This window comes from Eublepharis macularius, chromosome 1 (genome assembly GCF_028583425.1).
Source record: "Eublepharis macularius isolate TG4126 chromosome 1, MPM_Emac_v1.0, whole genome shotgun sequence".
Classification (NCBI taxonomy): domain Eukaryota; kingdom Metazoa; phylum Chordata; class Lepidosauria; order Squamata; family Eublepharidae; genus Eublepharis; species Eublepharis macularius.
The window spans coordinates 226,268,167-226,291,923 of NC_072790.1; the positions used below are offsets into that span (position 1 = coordinate 226,268,167).

Consider the following 23,757-nt stretch of genomic DNA (forward strand, 5'->3'; position numbering starts at 1 on the left):
GGAACCCAGAGTTGGGGTCCCATCCTACAATCCTGAACAGTTTTAGGTACCTCACTGGCCAGCTTCTCATACTCCTGCATCAGTTTTTCATTCTCTTGATTGACAGCAAGCACCTTGCAGATCCTATTGGCAGCTGTCTCAGCCTGGAAGCAGGAGAAAGAAAAGGAGGCACTGGTTAGAACTTCCAAAAGACGATGAGAGAGCGGACCCAGGGAAGACCTGGAAGTTGTCTCATTCCCATACAGAGACACCTTTATAGCATCTATAAACAGATCAGCCAGCGGTAACTTGCAGGGAAGCCAAGGAATTTACTGCAAAAATATTTCCCATTTTGTGACCTCAAATCCTTAATAATGATAATGATGATAATAACTGCACTTATACACCACTCTTCTAGACAGATTAGAGCAGTGACCAAGTTAGTGTTATTATCCCCACAATACAGCTAGGGAGCTGGGGCTGAGAGGGGTGCTGATTCTCAGCCAAACCACTTAACTACTGTGCTACAGCAGCTAGAATGAATTTGTGTCAAATTCATGAAGTATGCTTCATCACCACCAGAATAAACCAATTTTGTTGGATTAAAAAAATTTGGAGGGAGGGGCAGACGTTTGCAAAAATCCACTGACTTTTTAAAAATCAGAACAAAAATAAGGGAAATGAATATTCAGTTCAAGTAACTTTTTTTTTTTACTGTTCTGAACTCCAGATTTGTAGACTCCACGAGAAATGGGGGTATAAGCTTCGGTACCTGCTCTGCACCAGCAAAGGCATGATAAAAACAGGAGACGTAGGTCATGATGGCCTTCTCATCTGGTTTGGGGGTGTTGACAATATCTGTGGGAAGAAGGGAAGGAGCTGAAAGTGGGGGACGAGCACCCTTTCCAGCTTTTGCATCACAAGCGTAGCCCAGAGGAAGTTCCAAGAGGCCCACATGAGAAGTATTTGGTATGACTTAATTTTGGTCGTGGAAGGGAGGGACTTCTTCCTCAGTTTCCCTTCTTCCTTGTGCTGCTGAGAAGGCTGATACACCTGCCCAGCTTGTTCTGCCCAAATCCCATTTCGCTTACTCTCTGAACAGCATGCATGTGTGTGGCTCACTCACCTTCTGCGTCCAACATCTTGGGGATATCTAGGTATTTCTCAGCCACCTCAAATGCTGTGTTGAGGTTTCCAATGGGGTCATCCTGTGCAGAAATCAACAAAAGTCCTTATTTTGTGGGAGGGGCTGGTTTGCAGCATCTGCCCTCGCTTCCTACGATGCAGTGTGTGCTGGTCCAGGGGGAAGGATTTCTGTACTACATGGGAGTATACTTTTCGGTACTACATGGGAGAATTAGGAGGAAATCACTGCCCCCCTGACCTTTTGTTAAACCATTTCTCTGTATCCGTATTAAGCTCACCATACCCTTCCAAAGGACCCTTTACTGCCAAGGGACAGGCTAACAGCTTAAGGGATCTTGAAGGAACGAAAATTTAGTTGACCCTCATTTCCTCCTGCTGCTATTAAGCCTTAGTCTAAATAAAAGAGAGCAGGAGGACAGTTACTTCTCTTCAGCTTAATGGTCCAGCCAGGGCACTGAGGGTTTGAACCTACACTCCAGGTCCCATGGCATAATGAGTGCAGCAGCCATGCACAGCTGTTGCCCTTCCAATCACCTCCTTTACGAAAAACAGGATTTCCTGCATATTTTGGATGTCCTCTAGGATATGGAATCCACTCTTTTCGCCCCATGTAAGCCATTTTGGTGGTGCAGTGATTAGTGTGAAGGCACCCAGTTTACACAAGATGATAATCAGACGGACGGAAGTATGGATAGATAGAAGCCACTTCTCTGTCCCAGGGCACCTGCTGCAACATGCAACAGTTCCACATACATGATTTGGAAAAATTAATTCCTACATGTGTTGTACCACTCTGCATGCACCCACCTGCCCGTCTACTACTTTTTGTGAGATAAAACTGGAGTCATCTTGGCTACCACTGGCTGTTGAAGCTGAGTAGAGAATATGCACAGGTGGTCTCAAAGGGGAACAAGCCACAGGAATAGACATGGAGTAAACAGGAAGCCAAAGCCCAGAAGTGGACAAGCGGAAGGGAATAGTGATCCAGAATGAAAGAGGAAGCCAGCACCTTTCTGAGCTTGGCGTAGTCAATGAGGTCAGGGCGGTGCCGGTGAATCAGGGCGCACAGTGCCAGGCCATCTTTCCAGCTGGAGGGCAGAACAGGTTGAAACAAGAAGATGAACAGGGGGAAAGAAAAGGGAAAGCGTAAATGAACCCTCTGTGTTTTTAGCTGGGACCTGAAAGCCTCTTTAAAGCATCCTGGACAGAAAAGTACTGTAGCGCCATCAGGCATACCAAGGCACAAACATGCAAAAAAGGAGTGTGCGTGCGTGCATGCTTGCGTGCGTGCTGTCAAGTCGCAACTGACTTATAGCAACCCCAGTAAGGGGCTTTCAAAGCAAGTGACAAGCAGTTTGTCAGTGCCTTCCTCTGGTGGTTGCTCATATTGACCCTGCTTATTTTCTGAGATCTGATGATAGCGAGCTATACCACGCTGAGAAGCCGAAATCACTGTTGAGGAGGCTGGAACATAGCCCACACCAAGGCAGGGATCTCTACAACAGTGTCTAGATCAGTGGTCTCCAACAGGTAGCTCACCAACTGCTGAAGAATAGCTCATGCAGCCCATAGAAGACCCAGGAAAAGATCATAAAAGAGAATGCTCTTGCAAGATTGAAAAATCTGGGAAGGCTCAGTTAACTGACCTGATATATGCCTCTGTGCAAAGGGAAATGACACTAATCCTGCCTTTAGCAGGGGGAGGGGAAAATTTTTTAATACATTAATGTGGAATTTATGTGTGTGTGTCATATATTTAATAACCAAGTGGCTCCAGCATGCGGATATTTAAATCCACTGATCCAGGCCATTTGGCTATAAAACAGATGTTACTAAAAACCTGGGAGAATGCCCAGGTTTGCAGAAAAATCTGAAAACCGAGGAAAAATACACGGCGGGGACTAAACCCCTGAAAAACCAAGGGCATTTTTGGTACATGTGCAAAAAATGCACATACCTGTGGCCAGAGGGGTTGTGGCTGGGGCCGAGTGGGCCTGGCAGCAAGCCTGGGAGTCATCACTTGCCCCTCCCCGCACTTCTAGCACTGAAGTGATGCAGCCAGGCAGCTGCCCAGAAGAGTCACTGACACTTTGAAGGGGTGATTTGTACACTGAAGTGACGCAGGAAAGCAGCCCCCCTGCCACTTTGCTGCTTCAGTGACTCTTCCACCTACCTGCACCACTTCAGTGTGAGACCACCGGGGGTGGAGCTCCTATCCTGCCCTCTCTCCAAGAAGGTCAAGGGAGTGTACTTGGTTCTCCTTCCTAATTTTATCTCTGCCACAACCCGATGAAGTAGGTTAGGCTGAGAAATAATTGACTGGCCCAAGGTCACCCAGTGAGCTTCAGGAGAAAGCAGGACTTTGACCAGGGCCTAACTACACATTATACAGTACTCAGGTCATATCCAGATCTGCCATGAGAACTTTCAATCAGACATGTATTGTGAGTTCCCCGCTGGGAATACAATTCCCAGGGGCGTGGGCCCCCATTTTGGACTGAGAGCCAAGCTACAAGTGACGCCTGACACAGGTTGGACACTTGTCAGCTTCCCTCAAGTTTTGATGGGAAATGTAGGCATCCTGGTCTTGCAGCTGTAATGGAGAGCCAAGCTGTAAAACCAGGATGCCGACATTTCCCATCAAAACTTGAGGTAAGCTAGCAAGTGTCCAACCTGTGTAAGGTGTCACTTGTAGCTTGGCTCTGAGAGCCAAGCCTCCGCCATCAATGGCTCTGAGGGCTCTATTTGCCTGATCAACACTCTGCATGATCTGATGAGGTACACATAGGTCTCCTCCCCAGTGGGCGAATGGCATCCCCGGGGAGGTTTCAGGTTGGGAAAACAACACAGAAGGAAAATTTAAGAACTTTCTCCCCGTGTGCTGGAATCCTGATCCAAATTAGGCCCCCACAGTCTTGGGAATTTGGTTCTCAAGGAGTAACTCGCAGCACACATTTGACTGATCATCTTATGGTAGACCCAGACATGACCTGAGGACTGTGTAAAGTGTAGTCTGTATAAGAAAGGTATACAAATTAAATAAACATAGGACATTGGCCCTAGGTTCCAAGCTGATTAGAAGACAGGCAAATGGGGGGAGGTACTTTCAGGGCAAATGCGGTGGGGAGAGAAGGGGGTTCAGCACTTCACCCCGCCCACTTCTATTTTCATTAACTTCCATAGAAGCACGACTGGGGTCCTAACACATGGGTCATGCTGCTAACTATCACATTTTTAACCTGCCATTCCGCCAAGCAATTCAAGGGAACGTACATGCTTCTTCCTTCTTTTCGCCTCACAGGTCTGAAAGGTATGGTAGCAAACTATCCCATTATTTAATTTACTATTGTCTCCTCCTCAGGAGGAGAAGGGAGGTACTATTTTGATTGTTCATCTCCGATGCCAAATATTTTGAACGAAACCTTTTGCAGCCCCTAAGCTAACCCTTGCTCACAGTGCATTGCTGGTGTGCACAGCAGTTGGACCCTCGACCGAAATTACATGCATCCCCATCCCTGGGCAATTCCAGCTCCAGAGCCCATCCTTCACCTGATGTGGAAATTCTGCACATTGACGTTGCGATAGGGAGCTGTCTTCCTCTGGCACCATAGCAGCAGCCCCTCCTTGGCGGAGGTTTCTGGAAGAGAAGGATAAAGAGGCACCTTGAGGCACAACATGCCCTCTACACTCCAGAATTCTCCAACTGGGAACTGGGGATGCAGACCGGGATGGCACAAACCCAGCTCCCAAGCTCACCTTCCACCGAGATGTCCTGAATAGCAAACCGGAGGATGATTGTCCAGATCATACCCAGAGTCATCTTCAGGTTACCATCCACAATTTCTGAAACAGAAAGGGGGGCGGGGCTTAGAGTGGAAAGAGCAAGCTAAGAGCAGCATTTGCATGGCTCAACAAAGGCAGGAAAGGGGGGCGAGAAGACAGCCGAGAGCATGGCCCTGCTTGTCTACCTCTTACTGCACTAAGCTGAGATGCTTTAAATGGGGCTACGTCTAATTCTCTTTCCATTCTGACTTACATTTTTCTTATTAGCAGTATTTTCAACTATTTCTATGGGGAGAGGTTGGGCAATACCTAGCCATTCCCACAGCACTACCGGCAGCCTGTTCCAAACCAACGTAAACATGAATGTGACTTCTGAGCCAGGAAGGCAAGCAAAAGCAAGCATATTGCTTAAAACGTTAAAAAAAATAATGCACATTTATTGAAACAGCCAGGCATGATAAAGATGTGCAAAAAATTACTGAAGGAGGCTAAAGAGACTGCAAAGAAGATGAATTCCTTGCATTCATCTTCGGTGTGGAATACGTTGGATGCATGCTCAGACATGAACGAACCTGGGTGGGGAGCATCTGAAGAACTAAGTCCAACAGAATTAACAAGAGTGGAGGTCACGCGCTAATTAACTAATTCAAAATTAAGGTTGCTGGGTCTGGAGTTCATGTGCACAAGAGTTCTTAAAAAACTAATATGTGATTCAGGGCAGCGTGTCACTGTGTTCATGCCTTACTTCCCAGAACCATCTAACTGGCCATCATTGAAACAGGAAGCTGGAGAAGAGGGACCCATCGCTTGATGCAACAGTTCTCTTTTTTCTGTTCTGACGTCCCCAGTTTAAATCTCACTTCAGTCATGTCCTCAATGGATGACTTTAGGCAAGCCACTAACTCTCAACCTCAGCTGCCCCTCCACTTCCCATCTGTAATAGAGTGGAAAATAACCGTGGTCTGCTTGTTAGGACTGTTGTGAGGATTTGTGAAATAATCGATATGAAGTGCTATTTGCATGATACATAAAGAAGTCAAAGGGGAGCAAGGGCTGTGAACTCCTGGAGACTGGTACTTCCTCCTTCTAGTCCATGCTTGGTTTGGGGACATTCCATTTGACTGCAGGGCAGGAAACCACCCCTGAGCTCTGACGCTCACCTTCAGCCCCAATGGATACCAACTTCACCCCCTTGCTGGCAATGAAGTCCAGGGCCTTGTTGACATTGGCAATCTTGTGGAAGCGCATCTTGCCTTTGTCTGGTTTTGGCAAACGTTCACCTTTGGGAGGAGAAGAAGTAAAGAAAAAGCAGACACAACGCCACCTCCACTTCCATGTGGTGACACAAAACTTTATATTCTTGACAAGAAAAATAATTTCCCCATCTTTCTCTATTCCATGAGACATTGTCATCAGAACCCAACAGACCCTTCTAGATTGGCATTTCAAGCTAAGATTTCTCGATATGCAGAACAGCTGAGCGTCTGTGATGGATGAAGCAGATATTGTGAATGACAAACAGAACTGCTCACACTGGAAGATCTATATTAAAAAGTAAATGTGTTTTCCTGCTAACTGATGCTTGTTGCAAAGTGTTTTCCTACTGTAAGATCCTCTGAGAGTAATACTAAAAGTCAGGATTTATTTTTTACCATTAAATACAGCACCATATCACACATATTACTATACATCTACTTCTAGCTTGGCTTGGCATGTTCTAGGCTGAAGAACACTGTTCACTGCTGCTGACAACCATTCTCTTTTCTTGCAATCCTGCGCATGTGGCACTTGCATAAATGCAATCTTGAAGTACTTGAAAAGGCATGGAGGTGCAAACGAGATGGCCTGGTTCCACCATGCCACAGGCCTAATGAGGACTGAGCCCTCACAGCATTTTTAAATGGCTGAATCCATCTCTAAAATGGCGCCAGCATCTGACCCATGGATGCTGTAACATCTAGTTGACCCAAACAGCCAAGCTATAAGTGACAAATTACACTTGAATGGCAAGTGAACAGATTCACTTGTATTCCTCCCTGTTCACTTGCCATTCACTTGCGCTCCACTGTCAAGTGGAGCGCAAGTGAATGGCAAGTAAACAGGGAGGAATACTCGTGAGTCTGTTCACTTGCCATTCAAGTGTAATTCGTCACTTGTTGCTTGACTCAGTCTCTTACCATGGCTCCACAGATCAACCCCCCACCCCTTAGGGGAGTAGCATACCTGAAATCACTTCCAGCAGAAGCATTAGTTTCAAGCCATTTCGGAAGTCTTCCTCAATGTTCTCAATCTGTGTCCCTGCCTTCCGCAAATGAGAGTTGCACCAGGCTGTGAATGTCTGCAAAGGACAGGATGACAAAGTTTACGGTCGTCACCTTCTGTAAAAATATAGTCTTCATTAATTAGAAACAGGTTTTCTGATGGGAAGGAAACATGACACCAGAAGCACGACCTGTACATTGAGCTAGAAAAACATTTGTGGGGTCCAACCTGGTTCCAGGACTGAGCAGATGCCACCATGCTTAGCTGCCTTCAACCAATGTCTAGGCATTTGCAAGTTTGGTTTTCTAGCTCCATTTAATGCACTAAATATTAGAGTAGAATCCAGGTTCTGAACAATCCTATATGGCCCAAGGCAAGAACTTTTTCTTTAAGAACATTTCTTCCAACCTGACCACTTGCACTCTGACCTTTCCTTCTGCAACACCTTAGAGTGATTCACACCTAACAAAATTTGACCTATTCCTCCACCTAAAGAAAATGAACCTAGATAAACAGGAGCCTTGTGGCACCATAAAGACTAACATCATCAGGCTTTTGTGGATCCATTTTTCCTAATCTACAAACGTTTCTGTTGAAATAAAATCTTATTAGCCTTTAAGGTTCCACCAAACTCTTATTTTTGCTACAACAGAACAACATAACTACTCCTCAGAGTCTACAGTAAGAGACTGTCCTATTGTGGACTGGAAAGATTTAGGAATCTAGTAAATTAATAATGGAAGGAGGTGGGGTAATCATTTTTTAAAAGTCAGAAGGGTCTTCTTGGGCCTTCTAGAATTTCTACTAACTTCCCCCAATTGTCCTTTTTCTGATGTATTGTCGAAGGCTTTCACGGCCGGAGAACGATGGTTGTTGAGGGTTTTCCGGGCTGTATTGCCGTGGTCTTGGCATTGTAGTTCCTGACGTTTCGCCAGCAGCTGTGGCTGGCATCTTCAGAGGTGTAGCACCAAAAGACAGAGATCTCTCAGTGTCACCTTTTTCTGTTTGTAACTTTGTGTAGCAATTTCTCTGCCGAAGGCACAGTCTGACCAAGTGAGCACTGGCCCATGAAAGCTTACGCCACAATATTTTTTATAGTCTTTGAAGCATCACAAAATTCTTGTTTTGGCTGCGGCAGACTAACTAAGCTGTCTCTCTACAAAATGAATGCAGGTGCTTAGCAGAAAGCTATGTAGTGCTGTGCTTAAAGATTGATGTGTAAGTACATCAATGTTAGTATCTGGTGTGGTGTAGCAGTTACAGTTACAGGACTTGGAAGACCCAGGTTCACTCACAAAGTTCATCAGGTGACCTTAGGCCAGTCACTATTTGTCTCTCAGCCTTGCCTAACTTACAGGGTTGCTGTGAAGATAAAATGGAATGTATGTAATCCTGAACTCCTCTAAGGAAGGGTAGATAAAAATTTGCTTTGAGTCTCAGTGAGAAAGGTGGACTATAAAATAACATATATTTTATATATGTATGTATATAAGAGAGAGAGAGCTCTCTCTCACTCATTCTCTCTCACACACACGTTCTACTAAAAGTATTGACTTGTGGCTATACTCAAGACCTTTCCAATCAGTAAAAAAGCAACAGACGGCCTCTTAATATTATTTTTTCACTCATCTCAGTCTAGTGCCAGCAGCATCATTTCTATTCCTCAAGCAATGGACGAAGGAGGAGGGGAACCTAACCTTGCTGAAAGAAATAATCATACCCATATTTACCACTTGTGTTTAAAATCAAGGGAGATGTCTGCTCCATCACTGGAGAGAGGAAGGGTACAGACAAGGAAAAAAGTCAACAGAATGGCAGGGAGGAAAAAGTTGTGTTGCTAGTGCTATCACAAGATTGATCCAACAGGGGTCCCTGACATTCATACAAATACATTCCATACAGCACTAACAAATCATGTGTTAGCAGGAGAAGGTTCAGCGAGGGAGGGGGGCTTATGTGGAGGGATTCAATTTCCCAGTTACAAAATATTGCAGCTTGAAGTGCTGGAGGAAAAAGTGAGATCCTTTCCTGCAAGGTAGCAGAGCATGGACTGCATGTTGATGCGCAGTGCTAATGTGCAGTCATCTCATGAATCCATTTTGGAGGGCAGGGAAGATGGGACCTCGGATGACTAATCACTGCCTAGATTCTGCCTGCTGCACTTGTGTAAAACCTGAACAACAGTGCAACTGTAAAAAACATCTAAATACCCAGGAAAGTGGGTGACGCTGCAAGACTGGCTTGGAATTTCCCACTGCTTGAAGAAAGTATGAAGCATGATTAAACAGGTACAGTAGGAGCAATCTAGATTCTCACACTGCCTGCCCACTCTGAGCATCCTAGACTCCCTCCTCCCCCATCCCACACTCTGCTCAGCCAAATTTAGATATGGCCTCAAGATGCCTGCCATGAGGCAAGTTTCATGCAATGCCCTGAGTCTGCAAAAGATGTTTATGGTTGGCCACCTGGCGCCAGGGGGGTGGGAAGAGGGAGGAGGAGAGGTGATGCTGGCCATCCCAGGGCAGTAAGCTTATGTCCTGCAAAAAGTGTGCAGTGCAGGACGTGGGCAGAGGGCACACAGTGGGCTTTCACAACTTGCTCCAGCTGGCAAGCTTTCCCCAGTAGCATCTTGGCTCTAGGTCTGGAGTTCAGATTGCACTTCACTGCAGCTTGCCAGACCTAACCTACCCACACAGAAAGAAAAGGAAAAAAAACTACAAGGATCTGTCATCTGAAATACATACATTAAGCAGAACTATTGTATTCAATAATAAAAGTTACCTATATGGTGAGGTTCACAAAACAAAACAAAAAATCACTTTGGGTCGCAAAGTGCTGCTGTAATTTTTTAAAAATTTAAATTAGCACAAAAGTGATATATATTGCAGCAAAATAACATAACACATTAGAGATTCTTTTCTTTGTAGGCACAAATCAGTACAAAATTACACCAGGTGAGAAAAGGTGGAAGGGGGCATTCCTTTGGATGGGTTCCTTGCTGAAACCATCCTGGTATGTTGCTACAGTGCATGTGCACAAAAATGGAAGAAAAAATCAAATCAGCGCCATTTGTCATGAAAATATTGCCACATACATGGAAATAGTGTGAATATTACCTTTACAGTATCGAATACCTGCACCCACAGTGCGCTGCCTGGAGCCACCTCAGCAGTGAGCTAAAGGCAGAAAAACACTGCTATGTAGAATAACAAGATCTAGGTCCAATAGTACCTTAAAGACCAACTAGATTTCCAAGGTATGAGCTTTCGAGACTTTGACTCTTGAAAGCTCATACCGTGGAAATCTAGTTGGTCTTTAAAGTACTATGGAATCTGCATCTTGCTCTTCAACTGCAGACCAACATGGCTACCCACCTGAAATTGCTATGTGGAAGACATCTAAAGCCATAATACAGCACAGAGTTAGACACACAGAAACAAGAACTATTATGTTTGGTGCAGGTAACTGTTATATTAAGTATGCATGAAGACTAGTCTTAAACCCATCTAGTTCAACAACAACAATAATAATATTCAATTTTCAATATATTCAATATATTCAATTTTCAAAATATTCAATCAGGACAACTTAATGCCCACTCAGAGCAGTTTACAAAGTGTTTCATTATTATCCCTACAACAATCACCTTGTGAAGTGGGTGGGGTTGAGAGAACTCCAAGAAGCTGTGACTGACCCAAGGTCACCCAGCTAGCTTCAAGCGGAGGAGTGGGGAATCAAACCTGGCTCTCCAGATTAGAGTCCTGCTGCTCTTAACCACTACACCAAACTGGCTCTCAGTGGATTAGGTGTGGTTAAAGCAGTGCTAGGATGTGACTGGATTAGTTGAAGAGAAGCTGCCAGTGGAAGCTCTCAGGAATCAACTGCGCATAGGGACATTACTGAATTTCCTGAATGTAGTATTTTGATTTGAAAATTCATGTTTTCTGACTTTGTTTCTACAAGTGGATGGGCTTGCATATTTGCCCAGTTGCTACTGTGTTGCTGATAAATCACAGTGGCAAGGGACTTCAACATGGCAGGCTCACTGTCCCAGGGCTCTCATCTAGGGATGCCAGGCCTCCCACTACAGCAGGAGGTCACTTGACATCTCAGCGTGCTGCCTGCCAGTGCCTGAGGCGACAGGAGGAAGTGTGTATGTGGGGGGGTGTACATTGGCATTGTACTGGTCTGCCTACTTCATTTCTGGTAAAGAGGAAATGGATGATGGATGCTCTAGCATTTTACAAAAACTCCAAGATAAAGCCACTGAGTTTTTGTAAATGATAGTGTCTAAAGACATCACTTCTGATGGCTAGCAGAAGTGATATCACTGCGCTGGACCAATGCTGATGTACCAGGCTCCCTGCAATTTCTCCCAAGGGTTGCCAGATGACCCTATCCTCTCTCTGGACCATGAGGCTTGTGCAATTTCCTCTCCTTAAAAATCACACCTAGAATATCATTATGCTTATATAACGTTATACCAATACATCTACTAGGTTCTCTAGCTTTCATTTTAAAAAAAAAGGTCTCTAGCCCATTCCACTGTGGAACAGGATTGCAAGGGGCACAAAAACCCAAGTGTGGGTGCAGGAGGCAGGGAGGGCAGCAGAGTATTTACTTCCCATGTGTGTGCTAAGCGTGCATGAGTGCCTGTGCTTCCCTCTAGACATCATTTTCCAGCATGATGGGGGAGCAAGGAAGCACATACACATGCTTCTCCCTCTCGTGCCTTTCCCCGCACCAGGAAAATGAGCAGGGCTGGGGGGCAGCAGGTGGGGCCAGGGATTCCCCTACCCCGCAATGGAACAAGTTAGATAATTCCTTTTTTAAAAAAATGAAATATGGGAATTCAAAGAACCTGGTACATGTATTGGCATAACATTATATTGATATAATGATATTCTAGGGCTGATTTTTTAAAAAATAAAAGCATCTCAGCCAAGAGGCTGGAGGAGGAAAGAGATGCTATGGGGACAAAGTTAGGGAAATGGCTACTATGTGAGTGAGAAAATCAAATTTTCCCACTCACACAGCAGCTGTTCAGATTTTACTGTGATCTTCCCCAAAACTTCAGAGCAACCAGATTTGAGAAAGATTGGAGAAACGTCAAGGAAAACCCAGAAGGTGCATGATGCTGTGGGGAATCAGGAAAAGATAACCCACTTCCCAACAGCATTGCACATGGGGCAGATAACCCATGTGAAATTATTCTCCCAGCTCAAAACGAGCTGCACTCATCCATTCCCCCCCCCACAATGACAAAATTAAACTGATCTCTGTATATAAATGACATTATAACATATGTATATGGCATAAAACTTCTATAAAAGAAACAAATGAATCAGGGACACCAGCCCTTCAGGACAACTTAACGCCCACTCAGAGCGGTTTACAAAGTGTGTTATTATTATCCTCACAACAATCACCTGTCAAGGTGAGTAGAGGTGAGAGTTCCAAGAAGCTGTGACTGATATCTCACAGTGTAACTTTGCACATTCTAATTATGCTTACAATTGCTATTGTTTTTTAAAAAATTTAAAACGATGCTGGCTTTATAATGTCCTATTGAAATTGTAAGTTTTGTTTTTAAATGTGAGACAGACTATAAATGACATAAATAAATAAATAACTCTAATGAAAAATAAAACAAAGAATCTCCTGGAACTGAGAAAATAATTACTAAGGGGACTCTTTTAAAAAAACCTTAGATTAGACTAGAGTTGCCAACTTTGGTTGGGAAATCCCTGGAAATTTAGTGGGGTGCTGGGGGGCCTCAGTGAGGTATAATTCCTTGGAGTCCACCCTCCAAAGCAGCCGTTTTCTCCGGGGAACTAATCTCTATCATCTGGCGATCAGTTGGTATTCCAAGAGATCTCCAGGCCCCAGCTGGAGAGTGGCAACCCATAAGACATCTCAAACCTAAAAAACTAAAATGAAGCAAATGCCCTTTAAAAACACACCACTGTGGGCATATGAGCAACCCAAACATTATGACATATGACAATTCTGTAGTATATCTCCTTTAAAAAAAATTAACCACAAACATTGCTGGTAAAAGACACCGCCCCTCCCAATCTTCTATTTTGCTGTAACAACTCCCTTGCACAGGCGGATTAAAGCTACCATGACATTTTCTTGTATAGATGACCTGAGGGAAGATGTCTGTATTCAGAAGGGGCTGAGAACTCTAGGCCTGCAATTCCTCAGTAGCCTTTGTGCAGCCTGTCCATATCTATAGATACTCCACTCTCAGTTTCATCTGATTAATAAAGAACCCTTTGTTGATTAATGAATCAAACGCTCTTAACCACTACACCAAACTGGCCAAGATGAAAATATGTGCTTTCTTACCACAATTACATCATCTAAATAGGACGACTACTAGTGATATTGTTCCACAAAGCCTTTGAGGAAATTTGATTACTCCTTTTGTTTCAATTGTTCAATTGTCAACTCTGTTTTTATTTTACTTTTTAAAAAGCATTTTGGAATGGAAAGGCAGGATAGATACTTCTATCATGCTGCAAAAATGTATAAGACTGAATTGCTCAGGAGGACATTTTTATAAAAGGAATAGAATTGTTTTCATGTCTGTAAAATTTTAAGCACTTTTTATTGCACTGTTTATTGCATGTATTATACTGGACTTTTAAAAAATCTGTAACTAGCCTTGAATTTCAGCAAAATTTCAGCAGTGAGAACCAATGTGGGATGTAGTACTCTTCCCACCCAAAAAGCTCAGTAGGACAACTTGGCCCAATCACTCTCCCTGGGTCAAACTAGACATGCAGGTATTTAAAGAGTTGGGTCCAGGCTCCCCAAACCCAACTTGGATTCCCCGCAGCCACACAGCAGCCATGGAGAATGGCTGTTAAAAAAATAAAGCCCAAACAGCCTCAGAATGCCATCATAGGAAGAAGCAGGGTTCCTGCCACCCCTCTCAAGTTGTTTTCCAAAATAGCACACATGTGCGGGGGGGGGGGGTGTTTGTTTTTGTTGCTCCATGTGGAGTATTCTGTGCACATGGAACAGTAAAAACAAGGAAATACCCTTCCCCCATGCTATTTTGACATGGGGAAACGGCTGGGGGGCGGGGTAGGAGCTCTTCCTTCCCCGTGTGGTGTTCTGTTGCTGTTTGGGCTCTCCTGTCTTTTTTAACAGCCAACCCTCACAGCTGCTGTGTGGCTGCAGGGAATCCAAGTCAGGTCTGGGGAACATAGACCCAGGGCCGGATCAACAGGGGGTGGGTAGTCTGCCCCTGGCACCACTAAAGAGGGGGTGCTGGGCACAGCTGCCAGCCGCCGGGAGCATGCCAGCAGCAGTGTGGGCAGCTGAGCAGGGGGGGAGGCCACCCGTGCCATTCGCCTGCCCCGCAGGACAGGGAGCACGCGGCAAGCTGGCCACCCCCTCAGCGGGGCAGGTGAATGACACGGGCAGCCTCCCAGCCGCCTGCACTGCTGCTGCCAGCTCCGCGATGCACCGTGTACCGGGGCAGCCGGCTTGCCACGTGGCAGCACGCTCCGCCCCTGCGTTATGACATCACAGAAATAATGTCATCACACAGCGCCGGGGGCACCCGTGCGCACGTGCGGGGGGCCAGACTTGGGTTGCCCTGGCCGCCAGCAACCCTAGATCCAGCCCTGCCTAGACCCAACTCTTTAAAAACCTGCACATCTAGTTTGACCCCATCAATGTACCTTGAAGGGTTGTTGAAAAAAGTAAAATTGAAGAATTGTATTGCCATCCTGAGTTCCTTGGAGCAAGGTCATGATAAAAATGTGATAATATCAGCTGTAAGTTAAATAGATGGAAACTGTTGAGTCATGTGGAAAGGAAGCAAGTTGGCACAAGGTTTCTGAAAGCTTCCAAGGATGATGAAATTTTTCAACTGACTTTTGTGGGGGGGGGGTAGAATTAATGATGGGCTTTTTAAATATTGGGTATGATTTTCTGTCAATATCGTATGTTACTATTTTTGGAAGCTGCTTTGCACAAACTAGAATGTTGAATCATTTGTTCCATGAAAGTCATACAGCTTATGAGCTTATGAACTGAACTGGTGATTGTTTTTACCTGGTAATTTGAGATTTTTACCATCCTACTAGAGTTCTCTTTGGAGCTTGTATTGTCTGTTTTATGCTGTTCAATTCTTTTTCTTTTAGTGGCTTTATTTTATTTTAGATAGTTTAGTGCTGTTTTTAGAATTGTTATTTGCCATATCTTATTTTTGCTAGCAAACACCAAACCGGGGGTGCAATACGCAGCAGTTTGCTAGTGTATATTGTATACCGGTGGACCCCCCTTTGTTGCTTTATATCTTATTTTTGCAACTGGTGAGTTGTTCTGACTTAGATTGTTTGTATTAATAAACAATATGGGATCCCATAGATCTTTCCATTAGTGATGGCACGTTCTCCTGGCACAAGAAGCCGTCCCCTAAGCAATAGGCTTTATTGTATGTATCTTTTATTGGCCAAAGAAAGTCAAAGTAATCTTGACAAGGGTGTCCTGGTAAATTAAAGTGCCAGTGCTATTACATGCTTATAGTGCAGCTGATGGAAATTGGCACTGTTGGAGATATATTGGGCTCAACAGACCACTGGAATATTTTTGTGACAGTCTGCTCTTCCCAAGTGGGCAGAGAAACAACAGAAAACAGTATGACTGTCACATAAAATTAAATCATGCAAAGGAATTTGTGGTTTATTTCACACTAAATTCTTTTTGGAGGCAATTTATTAGATATAAATGTATTAATATCACTAGATATAACTGTATAAATAAGTAACAGGAGGAGTTATTGAGATGGAGCATGGAAAGGGTGTGTTTTGGTGGTTATTTTAGGCAGCCACAGTTGCAGCCAAGATTTCAGTTCTGCTCTCAAGGATATATTATAAATTCTCTGCTTCCTGAGACTGTGGAGAGCTTCCTATTTCTAAGGTTTATCAACAGGAGGGGATCAGCAACGTTTCTCTCCCCTCCACCACCAGGCAGTTTTGTCGATACCAGTTTTGCTCAAATGATTCCCATATTTAATTTTTAAGAAGAGAAGCATTTTAAGGATGGTATAATATTGCAATAACTACTAAAAATAAGCTGAAGAAATGCTCCAAGGATGCAGGGCTGAAGTCTATTTTGAAAACATTTGGCCTGTGTCTGCAATCACTGTCTATTTCAAGGGGCTACTTGGAAGCAACAGTTGTAGGCTGGGAATGTCAGAAGGCTTATTAGAGACTGTCCCAACTTATCTAGCTTTCCCACATAAATAAAATTGAAAAGGTATAGCTCTAAGCCAAGAACAATATCCTCAGAGCACCCTTGTGTACCATAATTTAATCCTGTTTCACCTTAACCCCAAATCTGAGCCTTTTACTTGTTTTAAACATTTTGTCTTTTGTAGAACTATGGATAAATTTAGAAACTTTTGCCCTTAGCACTTGCCGTTGGGGAAAAGGTCACACAGATCCCTATTTTTATTTTGCCAGTCTTACAGCATTTGCATCCTATTGTTTTCAATGGAAGAGTGTTTAGCACTTGCTTAAAACTTCTGGATGATTTAAATCAATCAGACTTGGAAATATATAAGTTTGGCTGTGATCGAGCCCCATGTGTCAAATTTAAATTTTAGACTTTCAATGAAGTGACTACAATCTCATGCTGGTTTTTGGAGAATCTTCCCATGATTCAGGTTTCATCCTGCTGCAAGAGTACCTCTGGAGCCTGCGAAGGCACAATTTCTGCCTCCCCCCCCCACAGTCCACAAAGGGTATTCTACAGGCAGATATCCTTGTATCCATCTCTTCCACTGACGACAAAAAAATGCTACAGCACCTTCCACAGCAGCTTCCCATTGTCTCGGCTCACAGCTAAACTAGAAGTGCAAAAAATCCCTGTAGGTTCTCTTTTTCCGTATGCACACTGGTCCTGGACAAGATCTAGACAGCGGTGCATGTATACTGTTTCTTCATGCTCAGATACACAATCCTTTGCTGAAGTAGCTGTACAACATGAAGTGAATAATTATGCAAAACACCTTGGGTGCACAGAACAGATTCCTTAGATTACTTTGGTTGTTCTCATGCAAAGTCCTTAAGAAAACTGATGACATATATAAAACAAATTCTCTGAGTTGACGCTTCTGCTTGTGGGGAAAATGGACAGGACAGGGTGCCCAGATTGGCTGAAGTGCCCAAGACATGCAAACCACAGGGAAGGAGTGGGCCAAGTCAAAAATTTATACATTGTGCAGTCTCTACAGATGTCTTGGACTAGCAGGACTAGAAAAATCCCAGGCATACAGTCAACCAGGCATCTAGAAATTTGATGCTGGCATACAGTTATGTTTTCACACAGGAATGGAAACTGAAATTGTGTTAGAACAGTCTAGTTTAGCAGATGTAGGGTGAGGACAGATGTACTATAGCGAGTTAACAGGGCATCCCTCAGTCCAAGAAAGCTCACATTCCTTCCACCTTCACAATGTGATTGATAGATGCACATAGCCAACTGAAAAGTTAGGTCAGCTATTAAGTCTTGCTTCCCCTCTCATGCTTCAGGTAGGTTGCATGTTTTACATTTTTAGTGGCACATACATACTTATCCATTACCATTCACTTGTCCTTTTATTAACATCCCCCCCTCCCGCTTTTATATAAAGTACAAAATTGTCCTGTAATTGGAGAGGGATGGTATCTTGGTGATGTTCTAGGCCACTAGCCAATTAGTGCTCTACACAGCTAGCTTCTGTAGCAAATTTGCAGGACTGTGTTTTTACAGAACTGGAAATGAAAAAGTACATTTAGAGTGAACTCGTCTTTGTTCTTCAGGAAAGATTCATGTGCCTGGAGATTGGTAAGCTGCAAAATAATATGTTTATGGAGTAAGAATGTCAGATACTTGGGTGCATCTAGAAGCAAGGGCAAAGAGGCATCAAGACATTTCTATCCCTGCCAATAGATAAGGATAAGCCCACAGTCATAGTTGTGGCTTTCTGCAGTAGCATGGATACATACCTAATCAGCACAATATGATATCATTCCAATAGGATCTATTGCTACCATGTGTTCTCCCAATGGTATTTGCATCATCAGGCATAACCAGCAGGGTCAGGTACCCATATTCTGTGCTGTATATGCCTGTACCAATTTTCCCATACTCAGTAGTAGTGAGGAACAGCTAGTGCCCACTCCATGTTTTGGGGGTCCTTTGAGCAAGATTCCTTCAGCCGGAGCTGCTCCATAAAGACTTCACCCTCACACTTCTGCTCATTCATCTGCGCCTAAAATGCTCTGCGGCCCGGATGAAGAGGGCAGAGTGAGCAGAAGCAGCTGCTTCTCTTTCACTTCTGTTTTTGGTTGCTCACTTGAGAAGGGGCAGATAGGTTAGCAATTACCACAAAGATGAGAAGCAGGACAGCCAAGGTGTTTCAGAGGTTGAAAGCCTGCCTGCTGCTAAGGCATAGGCCCAGCAATGCTGACTCCTGGCAATTGCCCTGGCAGAAGCACGGAAATGTACTGTGGCTAGCATTTGTAGGGACTATCCACATAGGGGTTGTTTTGCATTGCTAAGGGTTACTTCCCCCTGCTATTGCCTTTTGTTCCTTTTCTTTACAGCTTAACTAATTAATTCCTGCTCTTTCTACAGCTGACAGTGCCATTCATAAATCAATCGTGAATGATAAGATCTTGTTTTGGGGTGGGGAATTGGGTATTGCTTTTCATTTTGCTTCATTCATTCTTATTGCTTCATTCAAGAGGGCGCAGAGTGGTAAGCTGCAGTACTGCAGCCCAAGCTCTGCTCACGACCTGAGTTCGATCCTGGCAGAAGCCGGGTTCAGGTAGCTGGCTCAAGGTTGACTCAGCCTTCCATCCTTCCGAGGTTGATAAAATGAGTACCCAGTTTCCTGGGCGTAAAGTGTAGATGACTGGGGAAGGCAATGGCAAACCACCCCATAAGAAAAAGTCTGCCAAGAAAATGTTGTGATGCGACGTCCCCCCATGGGTCAGTAATGACTCGGTGCTTGCACAGGGGACTACCTTTACCTTTTCATTTTGCAAGTACAAACATTGCTTATTATTTTTATTATTATACTTTGTGATAGCACTCTAATAAATTTATAAAAAATAAATAATAACTGGCAATGGCTGTGCCTGCATACTGAAAAGCAAAACTTAGTTTGCCCTCCAGTAGAAACCAAGAATTGATCATCGACAGTTGATTCTTCAGTGCTTTCGCCAGCTGTGGGAGAGAACAAGAATTAAGTAGGAAGAAAATGTAAAGGGACACTAGCTCCAAGAAATCTCAATAGTGCGGTAACTATCACCAGTGGACAATTTAGGGTTGCAATTGTATTTCAAAAAATAAGTTTTAAAAAATCACCACAAATCATGGATGACACCAGATAAAGACAGGATGACACCAGGAAAACACTAGAATACCAATAACAGTGTTTGTATTATCCATTTAAACTAAGTAATAACGATAATTTCCGGTTAAATGGCTAGTGTAGAAGCAGCCATAGAAGGCTATGTAACACTCAAAACGGCAAGAAGAAATGCAAAGGCATCTGATTTTCAGGAGAATCCCGAGACTCGGTTTTAGTAAAAGGAGGACAGAATAGCAGAAAGAAAATATGGGCAAGCCGCATGGCCTTATAATACCACAGTCAGAAAACCAATGGCAGCTTTGCAAATACTCAAAGCTAAGTGCTAGCTTCTAGCCCTGCTTAGATGAATACATCATGAGCAGGAAAGAAAACCAAGGTGCCAGAAACACAACACACCCATTTACAGCAGTAAACTAACCAAAAATTGCTCCTAAAAAAAAAAATACCCTGATGAAATATTTTAAACCTGACATTTTAGTTTTCATTGGGGTGGGAGTGGAGCATTAAAATATGCAACTACAGTTTGAAATGGTGCAACATATCAAGATCTCTATTACACGATTCAGCTCTCAAATAAAATGTACAGAGTGGTTTGAGTATTGCTGTTGTTGGTATTTGGTTCAAACTAGTTTGCAGGTTCCACGAACAGTACATCAATCATTCCCAAGCCTGTCTCACAACTATGTCACTGGTACCCACAATGGAAAGCTATTTCCAGCATAATTAAATGAGGCCAGAGCAAGGCTAGGATCTCCCCACAGGTGCTTTTATCATGCCTGGAATTGCCCTGTCTCATTCACTACTGTTTACTAGGGCTTAACAGATTTGGCTGGAGCCACTACCATCGCAAAAGGGGCAATCCCATCCAACATGTGATGCCTGGGACAGCCAAAAGATGATGTAATTTAAAGCAGAAGGTCTGGAGCTGTCAGGATAAGAGGAGTGGGTGCTGTGGTGCCCCATCCTCTTTCCATTCAGTGCTTTTAAATCTGTGTGTGGATTCGCTGAGAGGACATTGGCTGGCTCTCCCTGGGTGGCCTTTTCAACATATTAGCAAGTTGCAAGAACAAGTAGAAACCAAAGAACAGCATTTTCTGTGCTAAACAGCACTGCAGAAATTATAAAAAGTTCACAATGCAGACAAGATATTCTGTGGTGCTCAACTTAGCAGCAAACTGTGCACAGAATTACTATTTTTTAAACTGCACTTATATACCGCTCTTCTAGACAGATTAGTGCTCCACTTAAAGCAGTGAATAAAGTCAGTATTATTATTATCCCCACAATACAGCTGGGGAACTGGGGCTGAGAGGAGTGGCTGACCCAAGGCCACCTACTGAGCTTAGGGCAGTAAGGGAACTCGAACCAGCAGAGTGCTGATCTGCAGCAAAACCACTTAACCGCTAGACAAGCAGGGAAAGTGAGATGCATCAGAGGTTGTAGCAGTGACAAAAAGAGCAGACACATTTCTTAGCTTCGTGGCCAGAGTTCAGCTGCTGAGCCCCTGTCCACCTGTCCCTAAGATACTTGCCAGGTATTATTCCTTCTCATCTTCACAGTAACCAAATGAAGTAGGCTATTTCTTAAAGTTGTATTCTAGATGAGGAAAGTAAAGTGAATGCCTGGAATCCCTCCCAGAATGCCTATGTGATGCCACCTTTCTCTCTCCATTCAATCCCAGTTTTACTCTAAAGACTTCAGTATACATTTTTAATTGCCAACTAAGAGAGAGCATAAGGATGAGTAAATACACCTGCGTACTTCTTCCCCTTGTTAGCCTTGTCTCTCCCAATCCTCCCTTCTGCTGTTTCAAGTATTTTCCACCATCCAAGTTTAGACTGTGAGCTGGAAATTTGGGAATAAAAGAGAAATTGTGTGCAATTGCCTAACACATTTATTTAATAGCATTAAATATTAATAAAACTACATTTAAATGCTACCCCCCATAAAGGATTGAATCCCCACTCTACCACGGAAGCTTGCAGGGCAACCTTGGCCCCAGTCAGATACTCTCAGCCTTATCTACCTCACAGGGCTGTCGTGATGGAGAATGATGTAAACTGCTTTGGGTCCCCATTGAGGAGCAAAGTGGGATATAAATGAAATAAGAAAATAAATTTTAAAAGTATTCAGCCTTTGCATATTGGCTGAAGAAGACTCGAAGGAAGAACCAGTTAGCTTTTTTTTTAAAAAAAGAAAACTATTACATTTTTATCCCAAGCTTCCTCCTCCATAATATCCCTGTAAAATAGGTCAGGTTGAGAGTGGGTGACTGGCCCCAGGTCACTCAGTATCTGAAGAAGGGAGTTTTGACTCTCAAACACCTACACTCTGAAAATCTTGTTGGTGCTTCTGGACTCAAATCCCAGGTGTCACCCAGTGAACTTAAGAACATAAGAGAAGCCATGTTGGATCAGGCCAATGGCCCATCCAGTCCAACACTGTCACACAGTGGCCAAAAAACCAGGTGACATCAGGAGGTCTGCCAGTGGGGAAGGGACACTAGAAGCCCTCCCACTGATTGCCCTCCCCAAATACCAAGAATACAGAGCATGACTGCCCCAGACAGAGAGTTCCATCTATACCTTGTAGCTAATAGCCACTGATGGACCTCTGCTCCATGTTTATCCAATCCCCTCTTGAAGCTGTCTATGCTTGAAGCTGCCACCACCTCATGTGGCAGTGAATTCCATGTGTTAATCACCCTTTGGGTAAAGAAGTACTTCCTTTTATCCATTCTAACCTGACTGTTCAGCAATTTCAGAGTGCCCACGAGTTCTTGTATTGTGAGAAAGGGAGAAAAATACTTCTTTCTCTATCTTCTCTATCCCATGCATAATCTTGTAAACCTCTATCACGTCACCCCTCAGTTGTCGTTTCTCTAAGCTAAAGAGTCCCAAGCGCTTTAACCTTTCTTCATAGGGGAAGTGTTCCATCCCTTTAATCATTCTAGTTGCCCTTTTCTGCACTTTTTCCAGTGCTATAGTATCTTTTTTGAGGTGTGGTGACCAGAATTGTACACAGTATTCCAAATGAGGCCGTACCATTGATTTATACAGGGGGATTATGATACTAGCTGATTTGTTTTCAATTTCCTTCCTAATAATCCCCAGCATAGCGTTGGCCTTTTTTATTGCCATCGCACACTGTATCGACATTTTCAATTAGTTATCTACCACCACTCCAAGATCTCTCTTTTGGTCAGTCTACGCCAGGATTGAATGAGAATTTCAACCCTTTGCTGTGGAGATATAAGGGGAAAGACATATATCTCTAACAAAAGGGCTAGAGACTTACTTTTTAAAAAAGCTGGGAATTCAGAGAATCTGATCCACAGATTGTTATAACATTACCTTATATCAATATAATGATGTTTAATCCCCATTTAAAAAACTGAAAATGCCCTGGTGAACTGGGGGAGGTGGGATGGACACTGCAGGGGAACCAGGTCAGAGAAACCTGCCATATGGAAGCCCTGTTGCCAATGCAGTGTTAGCAACTGCCGCAGCGATGGGGAAACCACACAAGCCTGTCCCCTTGTGGAAACCACCTCTCATTACTCCACTACACTGGGGGAAGGTCTTTCCCCCTCCCCTTCCTGTGGCTATGGTCCTACTTTTATTTCAGTTATAGCATTGGATTAATCATGGTATGAATGCTTTCCTAAGGCCAAATGATGATCCAGTAACTGTATGGGGATTCAAAACTCATTCTTGCAGCTGTTATATTGTATTATTATTTTGCTTGGCAGGGGATTTGATTTGCATAATGCTCTGTGGGGTCAGCATAAGTCCATTCCAACTTGAAAGCACTTTCCACTACCAGTGCTGAGTTACTATTACAGAATTTTGAGTATTTTGCGTTTTGATTTTTTTAAATATTGTGATGCTTTTTTTGTTGTAAGTAACCTTGTAAATCCATATAGAAGAACAGAGCAAAAGAGTGTTTTTAAAAACCCAGTAAATCATCCATAGTACAATTCCTGTTTTGTGATCTTTGGAAGTGGCAATCTACACCCATCATTTCTTCACCTAAAACTTTTCTCCTTAAGAAAAAAAAGCATGACTGCTCTACCTTCCCAAAAACTGAACTACTCCCTTAAATTAATTCATAAGGCAGCCACACAAGCCTCTTTAAATAGCTTCTTCTGGAGGAGGCCAGGCCTCCCCATCCGCCTGCCCATCCATCTCTAAGGGAGG

The 23,757-nt window shown here is 43.6% G+C and overlaps 1 protein-coding gene across 1 annotated transcript in view; it reads right to left on the reverse strand.

Moving 5' to 3' along the window:
• Positions 1–23,757, reverse strand: part of ACTN3 (actinin alpha 3) — a 38,227-nt gene that overhangs the window by 8,764 nt on the left and 5,706 nt on the right. The window contains exons 2-9 of the mRNA XM_054990125.1: positions 7,132–7,246; positions 6,069–6,188; positions 4,882–4,968; positions 4,675–4,762; positions 2,135–2,213; positions 1,106–1,187; positions 752–837; positions 51–143 (exon numbers count right to left, since the gene is read on the reverse strand). Of these exons, the coding sequence (XP_054846100.1) occupies positions 51–143; positions 752–837; positions 1,106–1,187; positions 2,135–2,213; positions 4,675–4,762; positions 4,882–4,968; positions 6,069–6,188; positions 7,132–7,246 (750 nt within the window). The remainder of the gene's footprint in view (positions 1–50; positions 144–751; positions 838–1,105; positions 1,188–2,134; positions 2,214–4,674; positions 4,763–4,881; positions 4,969–6,068; positions 6,189–7,131; positions 7,247–23,757) is intronic.